The sequence below is a fragment of the Hippichthys cyanospilos genome, chromosome 11, assembly GCF_059441005.1.
Source record: "Hippichthys cyanospilos isolate Australia breed blue-spotted pipefish chromosome 11, RoL_Hcya_1.0, whole genome shotgun sequence".
NCBI classification, from domain to species: Eukaryota; Metazoa; Chordata; class Actinopteri; order Syngnathiformes; family Syngnathidae; genus Hippichthys; species Hippichthys cyanospilos.
In genome coordinates this window covers 5,575,854-5,600,048 of record NC_142379.1, presented here as the reverse complement: position 1 = coordinate 5,600,048, position 24,195 = coordinate 5,575,854, and the positions used below count along the sequence as shown (strand labels likewise).

The following is a 24,195-nucleotide window of genomic DNA, read 5'->3' as shown; positions in this document are numbered from 1 at the left end:
TTATTGATTCCTCTGGATTATTCCATCGGTTAATCAGATAAAATATATTTGCAATAAATTGCCTTACAAAACCATGTTTTTCTCATTTAAAGATTCGCCAATTATTGTTGTGTATTTTGTATTGTTTAGTAATTAAAAAACAATTAGGCAAGATGACACGAGAGGGTTGCATGTTTTACTCATCAATCTTTTTGAAACTGATTCTTTTCCCAAAGCAAATTTGGATGAAATGAAATTTCACAAAGGACTACACAAATGAGAACATTTACTGTTAAGAAACTTGAGGATTTCAATCATTTTATGTTGCCGATTTCCCGATTATTAAAACAGTTGTCCGTTGACAATTCATCAATGGTCGATTCATTGGCCAACTCTAATAGACGGATATAAAGTGTGGTATTTTTGGCACCATAAGGTGAAAGTGCATGTTGATATTGTTGCACAGGCAATTCTCTGGTAAAATGATGACGGGAAAATTCAGTCCAGTCGAGACCCGTAACAATTTGTCAGCGGCGGCTTCCTCCGCGACAGCCTAACGTGCCTGCGAACGCCACCTGATTGTTTTAATATCCATAGCCGTCGCCTAATTGCGCCTTAACGAGCCGGAATGAGAATAACCACGCGCTCCGATGACAGGCTAGCCCCCCCGCGGCGGAAAGAGTTATCTCTGCGAGAATTGGCAGCTGCTGCCGACGTTTTGAGCGGGTGCCCGGAATTGATTTTCTTTGAGGCTGCCAGTCGCGCTTCAACTTGCAATCTAACATGATATTGTCTGTAGATAGTATTCATGCGCCTCTTTAGACTTCCTTTACTTTGCTGATGAGGTTGTGTAGGTCAGGACCAGATTTGACAAAGGCAAGGACGATGAAATTTACAGGCAGTAGCAATAAAATGTGCGTTTTTTTTTTTCAATGAGAGCAATTCGGAGCCTCCGAATTCTATGGTACAATTGTACACCACTGGAAAATGTACCTCGTACAAGGTCAGTTTTCTACAGCGGAGGTCCCCAACCACCGTTTTGTGGATCAACCGGTACCGGGCCGCGTGGGCAGCACCCGAAATAATGTTTTGGAACTGATTTAGTTCAACAGTTCATTGATTTGTGCTCCGTTTGGCTTGATCTTTGTTTTTTGGCGCCCCCTCTGGCCGCGGTTGGTATTACATTTTGTAGTAAGAAGGATGGCGTGGTTTTGAGAGCAGTCAGTCGGTGACGCACACGTTGTTTTGTCTCTAAAATCTGGCCCACGACTGTAAATTGTACTTTCTTTGTAAGACTGTAGATGTGTGAGCAAAATTAGTTTGTTGATCCAACAACTTGTGACTGTGGATAACATGCTAGCTAATATTAGTTGTTATCGTCATCATGTTATGTAGTGCTCCCCTGTATGAGTTTAGCTCGTTCGCATTTCCGTTTGTGCCAGGTATTTCCCTTGAAATTAATAGCATTTGCAATTCAATTTTATGATTGAATTAATGTAATTTTCATACTTTTTGGTACATTTTGAGTCCCCCGCCCCCCCCGATCGGCAGTAAAATTCTCAAGCGTTGACCGGTCCATGGTGATAAAAAAGTTGGAGATCACTGTCCTACAGGACTCTAAGGATTAGATTTGAATTTCAACATGAAAATGTACAATTGTTAAAATATTCCAAGAAAATCCAAGTGTAAATTTGACTTCATTTAGACCAAATGGGTACGGGCCAATAGGAAGTGACGCCAACCAATAGCAGACCAGCATCTTAGTGGCGCATTGCAGAGCAGGTAGATTGACGCAACCAGAAAATAAGACAATTACCTAAAAACGCCTGAAGAGGGAGGCAAATAACATAAACACAGCCAACCCCACAGGTCATGACTGTCGGAAAGCGAGAAAAAATGCCGCAAAGAGGGGACAAAAAAAGTTAGTTTTCCACATCGTAACGTGAAAAAAACCATAAATGACCATGTGTTAAATTTCCCCTGCTTCTTCGAGCCAAGAACGCCATCTGGAGTAGTCAAACAAAATCAAAAGTGCTTCATGAGGATTCGTTGGTCCATCATCAGTTCAAAAAATATTTTTTAATCCATCAAACCTTCTTTCGAAAAATGTTTCTCTTTCTATTACTTTGATTCGATCGATTCAAATGATAATAATCCATTCTGACTGAAACAAGGGCTTTATTTTTGGGCCATACTCCACCAGGTTTTCACATGGTTTTTCTGCAAGTTGTTCCGCTCACCGTCATGTCGGACTTTGATCCCCTGGGAACTCTTCATCCCCATCCCAACTATTTCCTCTCCTCTCCGTGACACGCACGCGCTCACTGCGAACAACGAGGCGTTCCAAAGCAGTTTTTCTTCACACGCCGATAGCCAGCTATCCAAAGCGGCCGATCCGGCCAACTATCAGAACGGAAGATGTCTTTTGGCGGAGAGGAGGCAAAGGGTAGCTGCTTTACGAAATGAACGGATGGAGATCTTATTTCTGTTGACGTTGATTTTCCGAGGAGTGAGGGAACGCTCGGCTGGTGCTGACGAGTGGCAAAAGATATCAAGCTAAAGGCAAAAGGCGGCGGCGCATGCGTCCATGCTGTGTGGGCCTGCTGCTCTAATGCTCCTCCAGAGGAGATCAAATCTGGAGGATGGAGAGCGCAAAGACGATTAAGACAGGAGGACATTGAGGGGGATTGTCAGGGAGAGGACACACACATACACAAACACACACACACACGCGCGCGCACGGGCTTGGTGCTGCTGTGCTTCATCTCTTGTGCCACCCACATGATTCTTCCTCATCTTGCTTGTTGTTGCTGAAGCCTCCTCGCTGCAGGCAGGTCTCCACTCGCAACGGATTCCGCTCGGGTTAGACCTCTCAATTATTTGAGAGGAAAAGAGAAAATATTTTACCACCACTCCACTCACTGGGGTCAACATAATCGTGATCGTTATGTATGAAAATCGTATCAATATAAATCGGATCCTTTTTAACATTATTTGGACAATATTAAAATCACAATTATATATCACGATTATTCATCGTGTTTGGTCAAACATATCTATTTATTGCCCTTTTTTTTAAAAACAAGCAGTATATAAACAAGGCTTCAAAGCTTGATAATTACAAATTATAATAAAGTAAATAATCATTCAAACTAATTCACCCAAGACATGGCAAAAAATTGGCACACGGGGCAACACAGCTAACTTACTAGCTGAGTGCAAAAAGAAGTCTACTACTGTTTTATATTCAGGTCATTTTAAATCACTTAATTTTGTCTATTTTACACATGAACGTTTATGAATGCTTGTGCTGTATTTTGACCATTCTTGGGTTATTTTCATCCACCATTTTCATCATATTTTCCCCAAGGGATGGCGCAATCTTGGTAGTGTGATAACTTAGTGGTCGTGCCAAGTTGTCACCATCTATATCATCTAGGTGAAATTTCAGCTCCCTTGTATCTTACTTTCAAAGCATTCTCTTTAAAGACAAAATACTGCAGAAGGGACAAGGGATAATCAATCGCATCTTTTTCTCCAGTTAAAATCAATTTTAAATTTTAGTCATCTAGGATATCTGAACAAAATCCAGATTTAGTTCGGGAAGCCATTTTCATTCATTTTAATGGGAAAAGATGATTGATAGGAATGAATAATGTCTGCTTTTTTTTTTTTTTTTGCCTCAGTAAACCAAGTGAAGTCAAAGTGCACTGTTAGAATGTGAGGCGGTAGTGTCGCTTCTGTAGTTTATGTGATGTCACCGGCAGATGAGCCAACGGGATTATGGACCGGTTGAGATCTTGCTGTGTAGGCGCCCAATGTCCTGAGGGCTTGAATGAGGCGGTGCGTGTGAGCTCTTATGAATCCTGTGATTATTTACTGTAGAAATAATATCTGAAAAAATACCCGCATAGAAAAAAACCTACACACCCCTGGAAGGTTCTTGAGCATACCGTTCAATTAGTACCTCTGACAGTGTATTTTATTTGTATCTTTTTTCCTGCTTTGGCAATAGTAGGAGTATTTATTCGTTTTGGACAACACATGAATTTCCGATGGTGTTTCATCATGTTGTCACACCGCTCTGCTAATAACGGAATCCTTATATTGTATCTTTTATTTGCCTTCCGCAGGAAACGATTCATTATCAGAATTTCAATACGCGTGTGAGCGATTGAGCAAACATACATAATGAATGTTGCTTTTGCTGTGTTAGGGTAATAAATCTGCTTGCGCTGTCAGTGCGGCTGACACAGATTTGAGTCATGTCTAATGCAGGAGGCGTCTTGGTTGGGCTTCAGTACAGATGCAAGGAAGCTGCAATGTGGAAACACAAAAGGAAAACTTTGGATGGGAGAAGGAGTCACATCTCATTAAGGATGTCAAATATAGTTTTAGATAGAGGCCATTTTGTTAATTTTGTTATTCGTTAAAGTTTATTTTCATAGAGAGAGAGAGAGAGAGAGAGAGAGAGAGAGAGAGAATAATAATTGACTTTAATTTATGGAGCAATTTTCACATTTTGTGGCACAATAGATAGATAGATAGATAGATAGATAGATAGATAGATAGATAGAAAGGTAGATAGATAGTCAACTAGAATTAGCTAGCTAGCTTGCAAGCACGATAGATGGATAGAAATAGTCAACTAGAATTAGCTTGCATGCTTGCTAGCTAGCAACTATATAGATTTAGGGTAGTGAGTTTGCTAGTTCGCTAGCAAGGTAGATAGATAGTCAACTAGAAAAACTTAGCTAGCTTGCTAGCAAGATAGATGGATAGAAATAGTCAACTAGAATTAGCTTGCTTGCTAGCTAGCTAGCAACTATATAGATTTAGGTAGTGAGCTTGCTAATTCGATTGCAAGGTAGATAGATAGATAGTGAACTAGAAACATTTAGCTAGCTTGCTAGCAAGATAGATGGATAGAAATAGTCAACTAGAATTAGCTTGGTTGCTAGCTAGCTAGCGACTATATAGATTTAGGTAGTGAGCTTGCTAGCTCGCTAGCAAAATAGATAGTCAACTAGAATTGCTAGCTTGCCAGCAAGATAGATGGATAGAAATAGTCAACTAGAATTAACTTGCTTGCTGGCTAGCTAGCAATTATATAGAATTAGCTTGTGAGCTTGCTAGCAAGATAGATAGATAGATAGATAGATAGATAGATAGACAAACTATCCCTCCATACTCAAACACACCTAATGGTAACATCTAGTCTAATGACATCATCTACGTGTTAAACGACATGCTAGACCCATATTGGACCCACATCTGTCAAACCGTGACAAAACCTATTGCGATGCAGACTTCATTAGCCGCCTGCGGACACAGTATATGTCAGTACCCTTGCACATATTTAGCTCCGAGCGTGTGGTCACTGAAGCCGCATACCCGAGGCGGAGTCAAGAGTGCAGCGCGGATGTCCTCTTTGAGGATCAGCAGGAGAGCCGGATCCGAGGGGGTCGTTTGTTTGTCCGGGCTTTTCGGGGCCACCCTGCTAACTCGTCCCTCCTCCTCCTCACAACTCAGAGCAGAGGCAGACCAAAGCCGCATTTTTTTTTTTTTTTTCCTGTCAGAGTGGAGGAAGAACACAAGTGCTGCTCCCCTCCTCGTGGGAGCGTCTACTCAGTTTCCATAAATGTTCTCTCCCTCTTCTTCTTCTCCTCGCATCTAAAGCAGCTTCACAGCTTGAAAACTTGAGTCACTTTCTTGCATCCAGTCAGATGTAAACTGCCAATTTTAAAACCAGGGACTCATTTGGTTAAAATTCAGGATAAACATTTACATTTTTTGTCCCTGGCAAAATCCTGCAAGGCGAGTGGGTGGGTTGCGCCGCTGTGGGAGCGGTCAAGCAGACTTCAATCAAAGCGTCTTCTTTTATTCCTTTTTTACAGCGGCCTAGCTGCGCATTAGAGAACACCTGTCATAATTTGGACAGTTGGAGACCACCCTCAACATCCCCCAAATAGCTCAACCACCCAGTGGGATCATTTCAAAAATATACTACAATGATTCATAGGGTTTGATACCGGCTGCTTGGATATTTATGAATAATTAACATGACTTTGGACCAGCTGTCCAGTCTGCGCTGGTGTTAAGACATTGTCACTCTTCTCTGTGGGCTTTCAAATGTATTCGACTTTTGTTATTTGCTTTGTGGGAGCGTTAAAGAGCGGTGAAGATGAATTCCCATTCATGCTCGCGTTCAAATGAAGCGCTTAATGGATTGCTTTGAAATAAACTTGTAAATGGCATGAGTGAGCGGTTCTTAAATATTTATCGGCGATAATGGTGTACAGACTTGACTTTTTAAAGCACGGGACACTTTGAGATTTTACTCAGGTTTTTGTTTTTAAACAGATATGACAGTTTCAAATAATTACAATATTTTTCCACATTGTTTTATGCTATGTAAATTTGAGAATTTGGATGAATTGACTCATAATATAAATGAAAAACTTAACTCATTCAGCGCCATCTACGAGTATACTCGTCAATTACGGAAACAACTTTATTGACGCACCCTCACCAGTAGATGGCATCGATGCCCCGTTTTAGAGTCGATAATGTCAAAATGCTTGAAAATGGCGAGAAGTGAATGAGTATGAAATAAATGTCAGCTTCTTTGGAGCCACAAATGGGCTGAAGATGTGTAACTTTCTGCGGTTGGAATCTGAAATCCGAACCTGAAATCCGAATTTAAAAACGTTTGTGTTGTTGACAGGGGAAGGAGACGACGGAAGAGGAGGATGAAGTGGCCGTGGGGATGGACAAAGGATTCATGGACGAATTCTTTGAGCAGGTCAATTTGTCTTTTTACACTTCCTCACTATCACATGACCTTTGACCTTTATACAGATTTGTCCTTTCATTAAGTTCAATAATACAGTAAGTCACATTTCATACATCTCCAACAGTGAATGGTTGAATTTGTATTTTCTTGGCAATCACTCAAATGTGTCTTTTACTTTTGGACAACTTGAGCTTTTTGATGTTTTTGATGTGTGATATCAAAGGAAAAGCATCCAAAAAAAAACCCAGAGAGAGAAGTCTTTGGGTTTTCTCAACTTTTTTCAGCAATGTACCCAGCGCAAAGCACTAGAGAGTGCCCCCTGGTGTCGAAAAAAAATAGCAGCTCAAACTCAAACTCAACACTTGGACAGCATCTTCTTCTGTCTCTCTTTTTTACCAGTAGATTGCCAATAGCAGACCAGCATTGTAGTGACGCGTTGCGTGGAAGCAGTTTGACGACAATAGTAAATAAGTATATTACCTACGAACGCCAGGAGGCAAAACGATACATATAAAACAACCCACTAGGGTCATGACAGTTGTTTTTGTTGCAAATCCGGGAAAATACCGTTAAGAGGGGACGAAAAAAACTCAGTGTTCCACATCGCAACATGAAAAAAAACGTTAGCCAGGGACGCTGTAACATGGGGGTCCACTGTATTAAATTAGCTGATAGTTTTGACTCAAATGAATATTTGACTTGGACTGACGTTTGTCATCAATCATGCACCATTTTGTTTTCATGGTGACACTTGGTGTGATGTATTGTTCTTGGCTCGGTTGCCGCCGGCATATTTGATTTGATTTTCCAAACGCTCATCGATTCGGACAAGGACAGCATCGCCGACTTAAGCGCTTCCTTCACCCGCATGGCGAACCGGCATAAGTGCATGTAAATGACGTTGTCATCCGCGAGTGTTTTTTCTTGTACGCGTCGTACGCGTGTGTGCCGGACATGAATTGATCGCGGTAATGGGTTGGGGAGGTTCGCCGAAGCGGGGTATGCTCACGTCTTCCTTCCCGGGGAGACACGAAGACCTGCCGCGAATCATCAGCGGCATGCCAGACCATTCCATTCCATTGTGCGCCATTTTGCCGTGTGACCTAGCGTAAGTTGTGCCCGTAATCTCTTTTTAATGGCCGGAGACATGCGATTCCCACTGTGAACCGCGGTGCAAACTCAAGTCAAACAAGACTGACTTAAGAAGCTTTTTCGCTGTTATTAGTACGCTATGTCATCTTTTTCCAGGTCCCGTTTCGGATTCCCTTCCATTATGAAGTGGGTTATGCTGGAAATGGCTTTGGATTTATTTTATACAACTAGAAACAGCAATTTGCTGGAGTCGTTTCATGTGAAGACTGAAAGGCCGAATGAGAATACATTAAAGAATGTAGATTGATGTGGAATGATGTGGAATGACGTGGAATGAGCTGATTATGTCCGAATGGGTTGAAACATTCCATATATGTGGAACGTGGTGATCAATGTGTAAACGTTTGATTATTTCGGACTGTGGGAAATTTTGTGAATCTGAATAATAAATGAAACGGCATGAATAATCTGAATATGGTGAATTCCCAGGAGGAGTGAATGATATGAGAAAATTGACATTTTCTAGGGGGTTCAAAAAATTGGAAATGTTTGGTGTGTGTGAATGAGCTGAATGTTTTGACTAATGTTGACTGAAAGCAATAATAAATGCTGTAATAATGGAGGAAATTAGGCTTGATTAGATAATGTATGGAAAAATTTGGCCTGACAAAAAAGAACCAGACAAAAAGGACATTTCTGGAAATTTTGAAACGGAAGCTGGAATGGTGAAAATCGGTTAAATAACGTAGGAGGCACTGGTGGGTACATCAAATATTAACACGTTTTTTGCAAATATCAGCAAATCTAATGTAATACTTTATGAATCCTTTTTTCAATGCAATTCAAATCTAATTTAATTCTCCATCTCTTACTACATATAGATCTATATTATATAATTATATAATATATATATATATATATATATATATATATATATATATATATATATATATATATATATATATAATTATATAGTTCTATATATAATTTAAGAGCAAATTATTTCAAACATGAAAAAACTACCATATTTACTATGAGTGTGTGTGTGTGTATATATATATATATATATATATATATATATATATATATATATATATATATATATATATATATATATATATATATATGTGTGTATATGTGTGTATATATTTCTGAAAACGCTATGGCACTTTCTTAAGCTAATTATGCATTGTGAAAGTTTCCCACGAGTTTCAGTTTTATGAATAGCGCATAAATAAATTAATAAATTCGTCTCTGCGTGGTCCCCAAAATGACCCAGGGTGATTGGAGACCCCTGCTTTATGACCATCGTGTCTGTAAATATTTCCCACTTTGAAGTTATAACATCACCATTGCAAAAGGCAACTACAAAGATTAGCGTCCACGCTTCGTCGGGAAGCATAAAAGCATAGACAATAAATCCTCCTTTTCAAAGCTGTGGCGTCATCTGCAGGTGCCTCCATCCAAAAAAACAAAACAAAACAAGCCCAATGCACACTCAATTTAATGGGCCTTTAATCATACATGACTGCAAATGGAAATAGATTTGGCTTTGAGGTTGCTCATGTCCGCATCAGCTCAAGCATGCGGAAGCCATCAAACAATTTCCGCGTGTGCGTCGCATGACCTCTGACCTTCGTGCTTTAACTTGCCCCCTGGTCCTTCGATTAGGTACACCTGCGCATCTTGCCGTTGCGCAAAACATATTTTGCATGTCGGCGGCGCGCGTGACAGACTCGCAAACATGTTTCTCTGCAGCGTGTGACTCAAAACACAGCATGTGCGCATACAAACCGACAACAAGGCAAGCAATCTGCCCACCCATAGAAACGCCAAATTGCTATTTCCCAACTCATGCGTTCAGTATGTGGGAGGGTGCATTTTAAAAGCATGAAATATAACTGCCACTCGGCGTATATTGTTTATCCTTTGCTCGGAATGACTAATATAACTGCTGTACTGAGGAGCTGAGAGAGGAGCTGAGTATAAAATGTATACCTGTCTTATAGGTTTGTGGTTTTCAACCTTTTTTCCATGTTGTAACCCCATGTGAACATTTTTTTTCTGTCACGTACCCCCTAACTAGCGCAAAGCATTTTTGGATGGAGGAAAAAAAAAAACAGATTCAAAACAGAGTGCTGTGCCAGCCATATTTGATGTGTTATACTTTGGAATTACATTTGTCGTGGTACCATATTCAAGAAGTCTAGAAAGTAGACCGTGAAGCATTTCACTTTGTGGTGTTGTGCTAAATGTGTGGCAATAATTCTCTAGAATAATTACAATTACAATCAGTTTTATCTGTTTTATTTCTGTCTCGTCTGCTGAAAAGTTGCATCACTAATGACAATACGCACATGTGTCAAACTCAACAAAGGCAAAAAAGGCATTCCAAATGTGTCACTCTAACAAAGGTTTACTAATAATTGCTTCATTTTCCAGTTAATTTGCTCTTCATTTGAAAAGAAAAAGGTGCTGTTCCTCTTATTGCATTAAACATTGAAAATTAGATTTGCTGATACATGCAGAAACCTTGTAAAAATCTCACAGAGCCCCAGAGGTAAACGTAACCTCATTTGAGTGCTATTTTTCTTGTGAAAAATATCCTATTTTGTTTTTGTTTTTGTGCGTATGTGAGCTGTAACATATTAGTTACAGTTCTATTCATTTCAATAAGAAAAGATGATTTAAAGAGCTACTAAACTTATTTAGTCATTTTCAGCAGTGCTGCGCTTATTTTTTATCCATCATTAGTATCACATATTACTTCAGATTAACACTTAATACTTTTTAAAATGTGTTTTGTGACTTGTTGACTAAAAATGACATCACAGGCTTAAGGCTTGACTTTTTTAATACTTTGTTGTTCATACAGTGGTGCCTGTAGATTCAAGTTTGATTTTTTTTTTTGAAGGTTCTCATTACTTTAAGGGATACTAATCAATCCATTTTAGCAAGTTTTTTTTCATAACATTCACAATTAATACCTTTCAAAATAATTTTACCATTTGTAGTCAACCGAAAACGGCATCACAGTTCCTTAGGTGACAACCAATCACGGATCACCTGCTTTCTGGGTTTGCTCATTTGAGATGAACAAGCTGAGTTGTGATTGGTTGTGAATTGAACAAATGTGCTGTCATTTTCAGACTTAGTGTATGTTTTTTTTTTTTTTTTAAAGAATCCATCCTGCTAAAAACAAACCGTGACTGAAACTGGTAGTTAGCGTCGCAACAAAATCTGCCTTTTGTTAGATTCCATAATGTTGCAATCAAATATCGCCCGCTGAGTGCACGAAGACGACAGTTACACAACCGCCGCAATTCATTTTTCTCTGAACTGCTCGAAATACATTTAGAATAACCGTTAGAATAACCGGGGCGCAATCAAGACCAGATTGCTGCCATTATTTAGTCCCATCCCGCCTCTTTGCTCTTCTTCCATCCGCCTGGAATTTCACTTTAAATGTAAAGCTATTCTTGGATTGAGAAGACACGTCGCCAGACGGGGAGACGTTTTTCTTTTTTTTGTTGTTTTTTTTTCCACACACACACAATTGCGATGGAGAAGAACGAGGCCCGGCGCAGCTAGATGTGAGGACGAGGTCATTTGGACGGGCAGTGATGTAGACCAGGTGAAGGTCACGCTGGAGGAAAGAGAGTCATCAAGCATCTCCTCACCCTGACTGTGTGTGTTAATTAAGCTTCTAAGTGGAGGGCCAAAGAAGATGACTGCAGCCCTCCGTCCTTCACCACACAATGACCGTCAACATTTTAAGTTCATCATGAAATGACTTTTTGACAAAAAACACAGTTTTGGAGCTTCTATATGATTTCACTAAATTTCACCTTTTTTACAGCAACACCCAAACACGTGTGTGAATGGTATGTATTAACCCGCCATGTTTTCTTGGAGGGCGGGGCCAATAGGAGCTGCAGGCTACAAAAATATTGCGCAGGTCACGGTCATTGCTGTCGTTTACTCGTCGGCTTGGGAAAAGTTCCGCCTTACAATGTCCGACTTGATTTTTTTTCCTTATTGAGACAGATACAAGATTAGCTTAATTTGATTAGCTGATTTCCTGTAGTTCAGTGGTTCTCTTCAGCCAAGTATCCCTCTAACCAACGGAAGGCTAAATTAAAACAAAAAAAACAAGTTTATATATATATATATATATATATATATATATATATATATATATATATATATATATATATATATATATATATACATAAATGACAAAAACATACACGGTATAACAAATGACAAAACAAGTGAAAAAGACAAATAAAAACATTTTGATAAATGGTTAAAAAATAAATAAATTAAACAAAAATTAGACTATTATAAATGAAAAAAAAACAAAAAAGTATAATAAACAAATGAAAGACCGAATATATCATAAAACAATCTAAAGCGTTCACTTAAAAAAAACAAAAAAAGGAAAAAAAAACACTTAAGTATTATAAGCCACAACAAAATGAGGATTTAAAGAACAGTACACCAAAACAAACAAAAGGACCGAAAAAAGCGCATTAGTGAGGGAATACTGTACAGTAAATTCAAATAAAGGTCCTACGCTCCTCATTAAAGCGCGCTTGTATAACAACTGCAAGACAGGCTTGATATTTGCCTCTCTGTCGACATCATTATTAGCGTTCACCTTGCCGTGTGGAGAGGATGCCCAAAAGCGCTATTTTCTTCCCCCTCCCTTTTGGAGGAGTTAGTCCAGGGCGCCTGACGACTTGTAGCCAAGCTGACAGCGAGCGCAGATGTTTGCTCTAATGAATTCTTGAGGCTCCTCGCTATCATTCAACAGCAGGCGCCGCATCCGACACGGGCCGCGCTTTCCGCCCGCACATGAAAGCGCACTACATGTTGTGTGTCGATGTCATAGTTATGACTGTGCCAGCGCCATTTTCTGAAGTTGGCAAGACCTGGCGCAAAATAACGAGAAACCTTTTTAACAATCCTGGACTACAATAAGACTTTAAGAAGCTTTTGAATGGTTTCTTTTTAAAAGTTCCTCCTGGTTATTTTCTGGAAACGCAAAAACATTCTCTCACATAGTATAACGATGACCAAAAATGTCTACTACTCTACATCAAGTCATAACACGCATTAAATTAGACGACGGGCAAATTTCTTATCAAAAGCAATTTTCGCAATATGTCCTAGAGAACGAGCAGGCACTTTCAGGGACTATGTGAGATTTTAAAATGTTTTTTTCCAGGTACCATTAAGTCTAATTTAATGCTTCGTAATGCCTTGACGGGAACAATATGTTCTTTTTAAATGAAGAGCTAATTAACTGGAACATGAAGCAAGTTTATCGCTGAATTGTGTTATTGTGTGTATGGCTAGACTAGAAATGATTAAAAACACAGAAGACCAAATAAACACTAACATTTCCACTTGATTAAAGAAACACCCACTTTTCTTGATCAACTTTTTTTTAAATTACATTTAAACTGTGCTTAGCAACACACTACTTTACCCGTCTAAATCTCTGCCCATAAATTTTGGCCTGTGACAGGAAATTGTTGCACATTGGACTCAGCATGGTTTGTTAAAATGTGATCAGTGGGAACGGCAACTTTGTCAGGCTATCAGCTGCCCATGGGCCACGGTTTGGACACCCTTCGGTTTAGCCGCGTTTGTCATTTTGCACGTATCAGCTGGCCTCTGTTCTTGCTCCAAGCGCGCCACAAACTGATGATGCAAGTGTAAAGTGAACAGATGCAATACTCCATGCCGCCCCGGGCCTTCTAATCACTCATTACTAAGCGCGCCGAAAAAAAAAGTCGGTATTTATCCGGCTTGGTGCTACGACTTCATTAGCCCGACTTGGACTGGACTCACAGCGAAGGAAATGAGGCGATGGCGGCTATCAAAAGCGCAAGTCCACCCTGGAAGTGAACCTGTGCGTTTGTTGCCTTCCTCCGAGCGCGTCTGATGTTGTTTTGCAGCCAAACTAATGAAATTGGCTCTTGTCTTATGAGAGGCTCTCCGTGACTCACCGCCACGTGACTCGCTCTTGTAAAGTGAGACAGCTTGGATGGAGCGCTTTCATGGCTCGCCCGCACCATCTTCCCGTCAAACGCTCGTCGTTTTAAACGCTGTCTAGCTAACGGCCCGCTTTCTCCCTAGTGGCCTTCCCAAGCCAATTATGTCGTTATTTGGGGGGGTGGGGGTGGGGGATCCAATCACTGGCTAATTAAAGAGATAACGGGATTTGAAGCAGGGCTGAGTTGTGGATTTGGTACCTGGGTCTTCAGTAGGCGCTTAATCCACCTCTTAATGCCACCATTATCTCGTTGTGATATCAAAAACCATCTCTAAAAAACATGGCCTGCCTGCCTGCCTGTCTGTCTGTCTCTCTGTCTGTCTGTCTGTCTGTCTGTCTATCTATCTCTCTATCTGTCTATCTATATATTTATCTAGAGATATAGATCTATCTATCTATCTATCTATCTATCTATCTATCTATCTATCTATCTATCTATCTATCTATCTATCTATCTATCTATCTATCTATCTTGCTAGCAAAATAAATAGAAAGCTAGCTACAAGCTAGCACTGAAGACAATGCTATCTATCTATCTATCTATCTATCTATCTATCTATCTATCTATCTATCTATCTATCTATCTATCTATCTATCTATCTATCTATCTATCTATCTATCTATCTTGCTAGCTAAATAAATAGAAAGCTAGCTACAAGCTAGCACTGAAGACAATGATATCTCTATCTATCTATCTATCTATCTATCTATCTATCTATCTATCTATCTATCTATCTATCTATCTATCTATCTATCTATCTATCGATAGATAGATAGATAGATAGATAGATAGATAGATAGATAGATAGATAGATAGATAGATAGATAGATAGATGGCGCTAGCAAGCTAGCTCAGTAGAAAGTTCGATATAGATTAGACAGACATTTTAATCATGCTATCAGTATATGTTTGCTGTTGTTTTTTTCATCGTGTTGGAACAAATTTAATGCACATCAATGCCACCATTGAAGAAAGCTCATTTGAGATACAAGCGTTTGAACAGATGAAACTCGTTAATCAAAGCTTTGCTACATTAAAGATGAGCCGCAAATGAAAATGTCAAACGCGCCGTCCGTCAAGCGACCGCGCTCGTCGACGTGGGCTGGCCCCGGGCGGAACAGGTGCTCCGGTGGAGCGGAGACATTTTGAATGGAAAGATGAAAGTCGGGGGTGATGAAGAGAACTGACGTGAGAGATGATGTGACCGGCTGCCGCTCCAGATGTTGGCCCCATGTTGCCAAGCGAAAGGCCGTGATTGGTTCGGATGTCAGAGCCAAGCTGATGTCCAAAGCAGGATGTTCACATGACTAATCGAGCGGTACCTTGACTTATGAGTTGAAGTGGAAACTTGATTTAAAGGACCAACGGTATCTCAATTGTTTTTCGACAGAGATCCGAGATCTCGTACGACGAGATTAAAATACCACGGGGGAAGGCAATAAAATACACGGGAGAATACTCGTCATGACAGTAAAACACGCCGCCAAACGTGGTGAGAAAGCCACCCTTTGTTTCAAAATAAACCTTACCACACCAAATTTATGGGACACTTTTATTTGGAAATTATTCACGGAAAAGCATGTCACAAACACAGTGACAACCCTTTCTAGTTTTTTATTTTTTTATACATTTATTATGTTATTTAATATGTTATGAATTATAACATTTTTCTAAACTCACATTCGATTGCCAATTCAGGCCACTGAAAATAGACTTTGTCATGCTGACATTTGATTGTTTTAGTGCAGCATTTATATTTGTGTATTTTTAATTATTTATCAAACAAAAAAGAATTTGGTATTCATATAAAAATAAAAAAAATATTTAAACTGTCATCGCCCTATAGGAAATATACAGGTTGATACTTATCACATTCAAATGACCCGTGTGGCGATTGTTTGATTTTTCAAGATGAAATACGTGGTAAAATATTGGAATGTCAGACAAAATTTGTAAACGCTGCAAAAAAATATTACCGCAGCTAACATGAGCTCGCTCAGCTGCAGCTGAAAAATGAGGCTGTAATAAAAAGTGACTTCCTGTCTAGGTTTACATGACATAAATTGATTTTCTCACAGTCAGCTCAATTCAAAAAATAAAACAAAAGAAAAACTTTGAAATCTGCTCTCATTCTGGTGGACTCAATCTTGTGAGACATCTCGTCTCGTAGGATTTGTGTCTTGCCCCGCCCCGAGGCGGCCATATTGGCAGTGGAAACATCAGAGAAAATGGACAAAATCTAAGAAACGTGATGACTTGATTGACTTGTTTGGTTTAAAAAAAAAAAAAAAATCTGAAAATTAATTTGTTACTGTATGTGAGTGCACGCTGGGAATGGCATTGTCATGATTGGTCGATTCACTTGTCAATCTGGAAATGAAAATGTCATGATGAGAGAATTCGCTTGTCAATCACTCCAAAAGCAATCAGACGAGTTCTCATATCAAAGCGGCCACCATATTGTCACGTTAATCCTGGCGGACTTTCAACTATTAACGCATTCATTGCCAGAAGATCAAAAAGGGATTTTTTTTTTGACGTCTCTTGGGTGTCAATGAGTTAAAATGTTTAAAGTGTAACATAAAACGAACCAAACCAAAATTCTGTCAATTGTGAAATTAAATTAAATCAACCACTCGTGCTTTTTTTTTTTTGCATTAAATTTGCTTCTTCGAGCGAGAGTGCCATCTAGAGGATCAAAAAATAACAATAGATGTTCATGATTCTTTCCATGATATATATTTTAATGTTCCAATTGATTTGTTCTTAATTGGAAAAGAACTTAAACTCTTCCTGTCACAGCATTGAAAAGCAATTAAATGGATTTGATGATACCTGCAAAAATCCTGTTTTATTTATAGTATTTTTGACAGAAAATGATGTCACTACTGACAACTTAAGAAAATAAAGGCAAAATAAATTGGATTCGTGTTATAATTGATTTGCTCTTAATTCGAAAAGAAAAAAAATATGTCCACAGTGTTTAAAAAAAATATAAGCATGTTTCAAACAGCCAAGTTAAAATGTATCTTTGGTTTCTGGTTTCTTCGGCGGCGTCCAGTAAAAATGCATCTTTGGCGTCTGTAGTTGTCAATGGCACCAAATGAGTCGATTATTATTTATGGAATTATTCGACCTTGTTACATCACAAGACAAGTGCACCCAAAGTGTAAAATAATTCCCATTGCTTTGTTTTGGAGAAGAAGCTGTTCTTAAATGCGGAATTAAAAAAAAAAAAAAAAAAAACATGCTTGACTGAAGTGATGGACGTAAAGTTTGAAAGCAAAAGAAAAAAAAAAGCAAAAGGCAGGTATTAATGAAGCAAATTTGGCTGCAGATTTATTGAAGCAGCTGTGTGATGGAATAATAAATGCAGAGTGAATTTGCGGAGCTGTGGATGATTCCACCGCCAGCAGTTGTTCATCTGACGCCGTTTGTGAGACATCGTGAGTCAAAAATCGGAATTTGCTCGCTGTCAAAATGAACATGGCTTATTTGGCATGCCGGCCGGTGAGTTTACATATTCACTGCCAGCCTCGTAAAAATGCGTGGATACCCGTTATTGGCAGTCCACGAGTAAACACGAAATCAATATAAAGCCATACACATTTTTTTTAAGTCCAGACATTCAATCCTAGGTACTTATTTATACTTTTTTTTTTAATTCAATGTAATTAAGTAGTAAAGTGATCACCTACATTGGTCAATTAAATATTAAATGATTACTTCAGGTGAGTACTAAAATATTTTTTTATTTAAAATACTAAAGTAACTAAAGTAATTTATTACATTAGCTACAAGGGTACCAAGCTATTCGTTTAATGTAGCCCTTACGCATATAAAATAATTGATTATTGAGTGACTGATTAATTTTGTACCCAATTATCTAAAATAATCAAATACTTAAATAATCTATACTACTACATGAGCTACTTAAGTAACGAAAAAATCGATCGCAATAGGTCATTAAGTCTTATAGAATTGATTACTTTATGAATTACTTTAATCAATTACCTTGGGGACTTAAGTACTTTAAGTAATCTTGTACTACTAAAAGACATAAACAAACAATTACTCAAATAATCTACTACTTGGCTACTTAAGTACTATAGCAATCGCCCGCATTCGGTTATTAAGTCTTATGGAATTGATTACTTTAGGTAATTAAGTAAAAAAAAATCAATTACCTTGGGTACTAAAGTACTTCAAAGTAATCATTTACTACTAAAAGACAAAGTAATCAATTGCTCCCAATACTAAAGTACTAAAGTAATCAATTACTTGAGCTTCTTAAGTACAGAACTATTATTAACTATTTCATCACAATCTTTATAGAAAGAAAAAAATACTGCATTGATAAATTACTTTAGTACTTGATTACCTAAATAATTGATAACTTTAGTCCCTAATTGCCAAAAATAATTTATATTTTGGATCAGTTATTTTAGGTACTCAAGTATTCAGTATCATTTACTTTATTAATAATTTAGTACATTCAATATTTCTGAAGAAAATATACATAAGTAGGAACCAGTATTTGAATGTGTGCATGCTTGAAAAAAAAAATATGTCTTTGGGATTGAATGATTTATTTCATAGCTTTTTGCTGCTTAAAAAAAAAAAAAATCAGACTATGTGGGAGTCTTATTTATTTTTAATTGGAATGCGTCTATTTGCTTTGGTTATCGCATGGCATAATTGGGCTTTCAGCTAATTAGGTGTGGATTGAAATGCAAATTCAGTTTGCACACAAAATAAGGTTCCCGTAATTCATGGCACTTGTTAAGGTTTTTTTTTTTTTTTTAAACAAACACACGTTCGGTCTACCCGCAATTTGATAACGACAACATCAGTTTTGTCGAATTAATGCTTCCACCTGCTTTGGCGTCTGCGGAGCGGATCGAAATCTTTTGATTCATTAATTTTATTCTCTGTGTTTTTTTTGCGACAGGTGGAGGAAATCCGAGGTTTCATCGAGTCTCTGGCGGAAAAAGTTGAGGAGGTGAAAAGGAAACACAGTGCCATCCTCGCATCGCCAAACCCGGACGAGAGTAAGGCTCAATTGGGGCATTTTTCGAATAATTATTTGAAGAAATCTCACATCAACAGAAACTGGTGTTTTAGAGCAATACTGCAGTGTATCGTTGGATATGAATTCATTTTCTCGTGACCATGTTCAGACCTTCTCAAAATGCATTCTTGGGGCATTATATATTTAACAGAAGTCCTCAAATTTTTTTTCCAATGATGTGCCCCCCCTACGAAATATTTTTCAGCCAATTACACCCTATTCAGCGCAAAATAACTTATTAAACGACTTAATAACTTAATGAATTAAATTCATTCATTAATTGATATTTGTCCACAAAAAAAAATCAACATAAAGAAATAATTCTAAGTACATATTTGTCCACAGAAAAATATTAAGCAACACGTTCTCTTTTGGGAAAATAAGCCATTAAATTAATTGTTAATAAATATTTAACCATAAAAAAATAATGAACATAAAGTGTCAGACCTGCTCTCATAAAGAAATTATTATGAATAAATATGTCCACAGAAAAATGTTAAAACATAAATCGTCCTCTTTCGGGATTACAGAAGGGGTCTGTTTGCAAAAATAAGTCATTAACTTGACAGGTAACGAGTGGTGGCACGTGACAAATTGGGTCCAACCATTCTAGTGCGGGGGATAATCTAGCTTTTTAAAATAATGAAATTAAATAACCTCTTGAACATAAAATGTGTTTGATGAACTTCTATTTTCCTGAAACATTTAATGAATTCAATAATTATTTTTAAGGATATTTACATGTTTGTTTTATTTCAAATTTCAAGTACCCGATGGAGTTCCTTCAAGTACCCCCATTTGAGAACCACTGATCTACCTCATAAGAGAAAAAAAAAATACAGGATATCTAGAAAACATGCTTTTATTTCAAAAACTGAACAAAAACATTCCAGCAGTGTTATTCAAGCCCCGTGTATTTAACGATTTATTGAAATTAATCTTACAACGTCACTATTTTAAAGCACCGATAGCTCCGCTATACTTCAGGATATTAACTTTTCTCCTGACTGATCATTTCTTCAAATTTGGCGGGTCGGATTAGATTAAGAACTCCTGCTATAGGGAACGACCCAAGCTATACCGAAGAACATTTGACCAGCAATCCAAAATGGTTAGCATACAGCGGCTAGAAAGTGATTCCAAACTCAGCCTGCGTTTCACCGCCGCTAGCGTTAGCCTGACATCAGCTGTCATTCCCATCATCTCGTCTGACATTGTCTCCTCGCCATCATATTTCGCCGCGAGGGATTCCATTACCACACCGGCCTCCGGAGACCGGCACTCCCGCCATTTTAAGTCAACGCCGTGTTGCATAGCTCTGAGTGCATTTCCCGTGCTTTAAAAGGATATGGAGCTAATTTAGGCATTTTCAGTCGTAAAACGTTAATACTGAGTCTATAATTAATTTGCTGACTGAATTATTGATCAAATATGAGTAAAAAAAAAAAAAACTGAAAAAAAAACAACATCACACCGCTCAAGGCTCGGATAACGACCAATCGTGGCTGAGCTCGCAATCCTATCCCCAAAAAAAAATTCATTGCTTTCTATTGTCTCTAGGGTGTCTGTTGAAAGTTAGGCAGCAACCGATACAAACAGCGTCTCTTTTTTTCCCGAGGAATTTTGGAAAACGGGATGCCATTTCCCGTTGAGCCTCCAAGGGGAACATCTTGTCCTGTTCCTCCCCCACCGGTTCTTTATATCAACCAGTCTCAATCATTTCTGCAACCCCCCCCTTGCAACCTCATTGGTCTTTTCTCACGCCTCCTTCATGACGGGGCCATTGATTCAAAGTTGGACCCCCCCCCCCCCCTGGTCTAAAATGAGGGATGCTCCCCGAAAGCTCATTGACCTTCTTTTTCCACTGATCTCTTACCGCCCACCTGCCTGAGGAGACATCGATCTGCTTCCCGGCGCAGGACTCAGACAGACGAGGCCTTTTAACGCGCCTACGACACACGCTATCTCACAGATCAATGTGTGTGTGTGTGTGTGAGCGATATATACACATCAATCAATGCAAATGTCAGGATTGTTCATTACGGGCAGATCTTTCTCTGTGCAGGTGGGCCACCAGAACCACCTTTAATAAATCGGCCGACCTGATCGCACTGCCCATTTTTTAGCCTTCAAGCCAACTTGCATGTGCTGTGCTGATTTGGTCTCATAACACCTTGACATGTGCAATTTTACTCTCATCAGCCTGTCAGAAGGGCAGCGAGGCAGAAAAAAGAGCAAGTATGACACGTATCCACTGCTAAACGCAGCGCGTCTTAGCATTTTTATTAATAGAAGTCAAGCAATGGCATGAAAGAGGGCTCGTGACAGGAAGGCTTTCGCTAGAGCGGTAAATCGCCTTTTTTATATCCATTCATGGTATAGAAGAGGAGTTCCATGAAAATGAATCACTGCTCTGACCTTCGTGTGTGGAGTTCTGGCTTTTTTCCACATTGATACCACAAAAAAAAAATGCTGGGTCTTCATGTACCCCCATTTCAGAACTACAGGTCAACTTATATACAGTGGTACCACACAAGGATAAGAATCCAGTCACTGTGCTCTTTGTCCAGTTGTGAATTGGAAAAAAAAAGAAAATTGTGCATTTGTTCACTCATTTTTTTATTACAGCTCTTGTGTTGTATCACAAAAGCAATGTGTGCATACTACAGTATGGTAAATGAGAATATAATAATTGGTATTGTAGGGTGTTGAGCCCTTCCGTTTCTGTCATGGTTAATTGCTTTCATAATTACCGTACATCCCGTGTACCCCCCCCTCCAACACTTTGGGTTCAGCGTCATGACCCCAGGTTCTCGTCCTTCACCCCCTTACCCCAGTGTTCTCTGACTGAAATGATAATTGCAAAGCATTTGCTCATACAGAATTAATGCATACACATACACACACATGGCCTGTGTCATTATTTCTAGGTACGTACTTGTTATATTTTTAGTTACATGACCCAAAGTCACATTCTCATTCGCTTAATTGCATCGTATACTTTTAGTATTGGGGACTATTGGCCTCATCCGCCTCGCGTCCTCATTACCATGACTGAAGATGTGATTCTGCCACCAAAGGTCAAAAGTCATTGATGATTGGGGGCCCCCAGAGAAGAATCAGCGCCCTTCTCACTCAGCTTCCCTTGGGAGAGAGTTGAGAGGTTTTAAAAAAAAACACACACACACACACAACCTTTGAAGAGAGGTAGCACGTGCAGGGTAAATCATGAGGAGGTATTTCAGTTTCCTGAGGTTATGGTAGCAATTCACCTTAACGGCATAAACTAATTCAAGGTTTTCAGAACATTCATTTGTAATAAAACACAGTATTTATTCCCCCCCATGTGCAGCATTTTGTCCAGTCTGTTGATCTTGTATCAAAGAAATCTCACATCAAAGGGAAAGTACTGAAAGAAAACACTGGGGAGCTGAAATTTCAACCAGATGGCAACAACATGTCACCTTCAATGTGGTAATCACACTCCCAGGAGTGTGCCATTCCTTGGCTAAAATATTGTGAGAATGATGTGGAAGAAAATGACCCAAAATGGTCGAAATGCTGCACAAGGGTTAAAAAGAAGAAATTAAAGCCATGAACAAATTTATAACCATTCATGCCTGGTCTCCAACAGGCGATAGGGGCAAATTGTTTTAAGGCAATCTTGGAATAGTACTAGTTTTTAATAACTGTCATGTTTAGAATGTTCAATTTAATTTGATCCTAAACACTAAAATAAAAACATAAAAATAAAAACAACAGGAATACAAGTTCAAATGACACAAAAATTACACAAATATTTTTAGACAAATCAGCTATTTTAACTATTACCACACACCTGTGGCATATCACAAGCTAAGGAAGAATAACATTGACATGAGAGTTAGGTTAATATTAACAGTTAGCTTAACAGATTTAACAACATGTAACTTTTCAAAATATTAAACACAGTACAACCAAAAGCCATACTTCCCTGTCTTTTAACAAGCTAATACGCAACAGTCTGGTTATGCAAGCTATCATTAGCTGTTAGCCTTAGCTTTCATTAGGCTATATATTTATGGTTTTCTAGAGTTCCAAGCTAGGCGTTAGCTTAGCCCAGTTCGCTGACATTAGCAGCTCATTGAAATAATCGCCGCATGTGTATGCTTCACTTTTTTTCTAATCTTTAGAACGCATCATTTGATTATAAATATTCTCTCAAATAACGATGATAACTGATAAAAGACTATAAACTACTATTAGCTGGCTTATAACAAGCTAAAGAAGAATAACATTGATATGAGAGTTGATATTAGCTAATATCTCTATCAACTCCAGGTGTTTACAACGTGTAACTTTATCTAAATATTATGAAGCTAACACAAAACATCGGTTATGCAAAGTGTTAGCAGTTAGCATTAGCATTCATGATATATTAATGAAATAAAACGAATAGAAATAGAGATCAAATTATTGTTACAAACGACTGCAGCGCCGATGACACAATTCAAGTTTGTGTTACATTCAAACGCGGGACATTTCGACTCCTGCTTGATTTCACATTGTCTGCTGTGCCAAAATCCAACTGCTGCCTGCCAGAAAATGAGTCCACAAATAAACACACACTCTGGGATTTCACACAGGGCGATGTGAGAGGAAAATTCGACTTCTTTTGTTTTCTTTATCTTTTTCACACTCTCGTGTATGCACTAAGTGCGAAGTAAAGTAAAAATAGACCCGAATTTGTTCTGTAACGTTGCATTGTACTTTCCCAATAACGATTATTTTGCTGCCCCCACTTTCTAAACACTAGTGGCTCCTGAGTCATCAACTCAACAGCTCGGGAGTTTCATGGTTTAATTGCAGTCTTTTGTTGCTGGGGGTGAGAGCAACTCCCACCCTCTGAAGGCAGCATGCCAGTGCTCCCAGTGTCCTCTACATAAAACAAGCGGTGATTAGTGACTGTTTACACAATAATGCTGTTATTTAAAAAAATAAAAGTTACGTTCATTCCCTGTCCATATAAAGTTGCGTTCATAAATTTTACATGTTAAAAACGCAGAATTTTCCAGACAAGATGAAGGTGCCGAATTATAAACCGCTCTGAAAAACATTTAACTATTTGCTGCAGGGTGTAAGCTCAGATATTTATGCATAAAGATGATTAAAAAAAAAAAAAAATCAAACCGCCGGTGAGAGCAACATCA

General features: G+C 38.6%; 1 protein-coding gene and 1 long non-coding RNA gene across 4 annotated transcripts in view; one reads left to right on the top strand and one right to left on the bottom strand.

Annotated features, from left to right (window-relative positions):
* LOC148415550 (syntaxin-1A-like) overlaps positions 1-24,195 on the top strand; it is a 53,438-nt gene that overhangs the window by 7,376 nt on the left and 21,867 nt on the right. For all 3 annotated transcript variants that reach the window (XM_088428400.1, XM_088428403.1, XM_088428401.1), the window contains exons 2-3: positions 6,707-6,784; positions 18,887-18,986. In XM_088428400.1, the coding sequence (XP_088284526.1) occupies positions 6,707-6,784; positions 18,887-18,986 (178 nt within the window). The remainder of the gene's footprint in view (positions 1-6,706; positions 6,785-18,886; positions 18,987-24,195) is intronic.
* LOC148415551 (uncharacterized) lies at positions 2,138-5,491 on the bottom strand. Its single transcript, XR_015867267.1, has 3 exons — positions 5,374-5,491; positions 2,761-2,850; positions 2,138-2,614 (listed from the first exon to the last, which is right to left on the bottom strand). It is a non-coding gene; the product is annotated as an uncharacterized LOC148415551 (long non-coding RNA).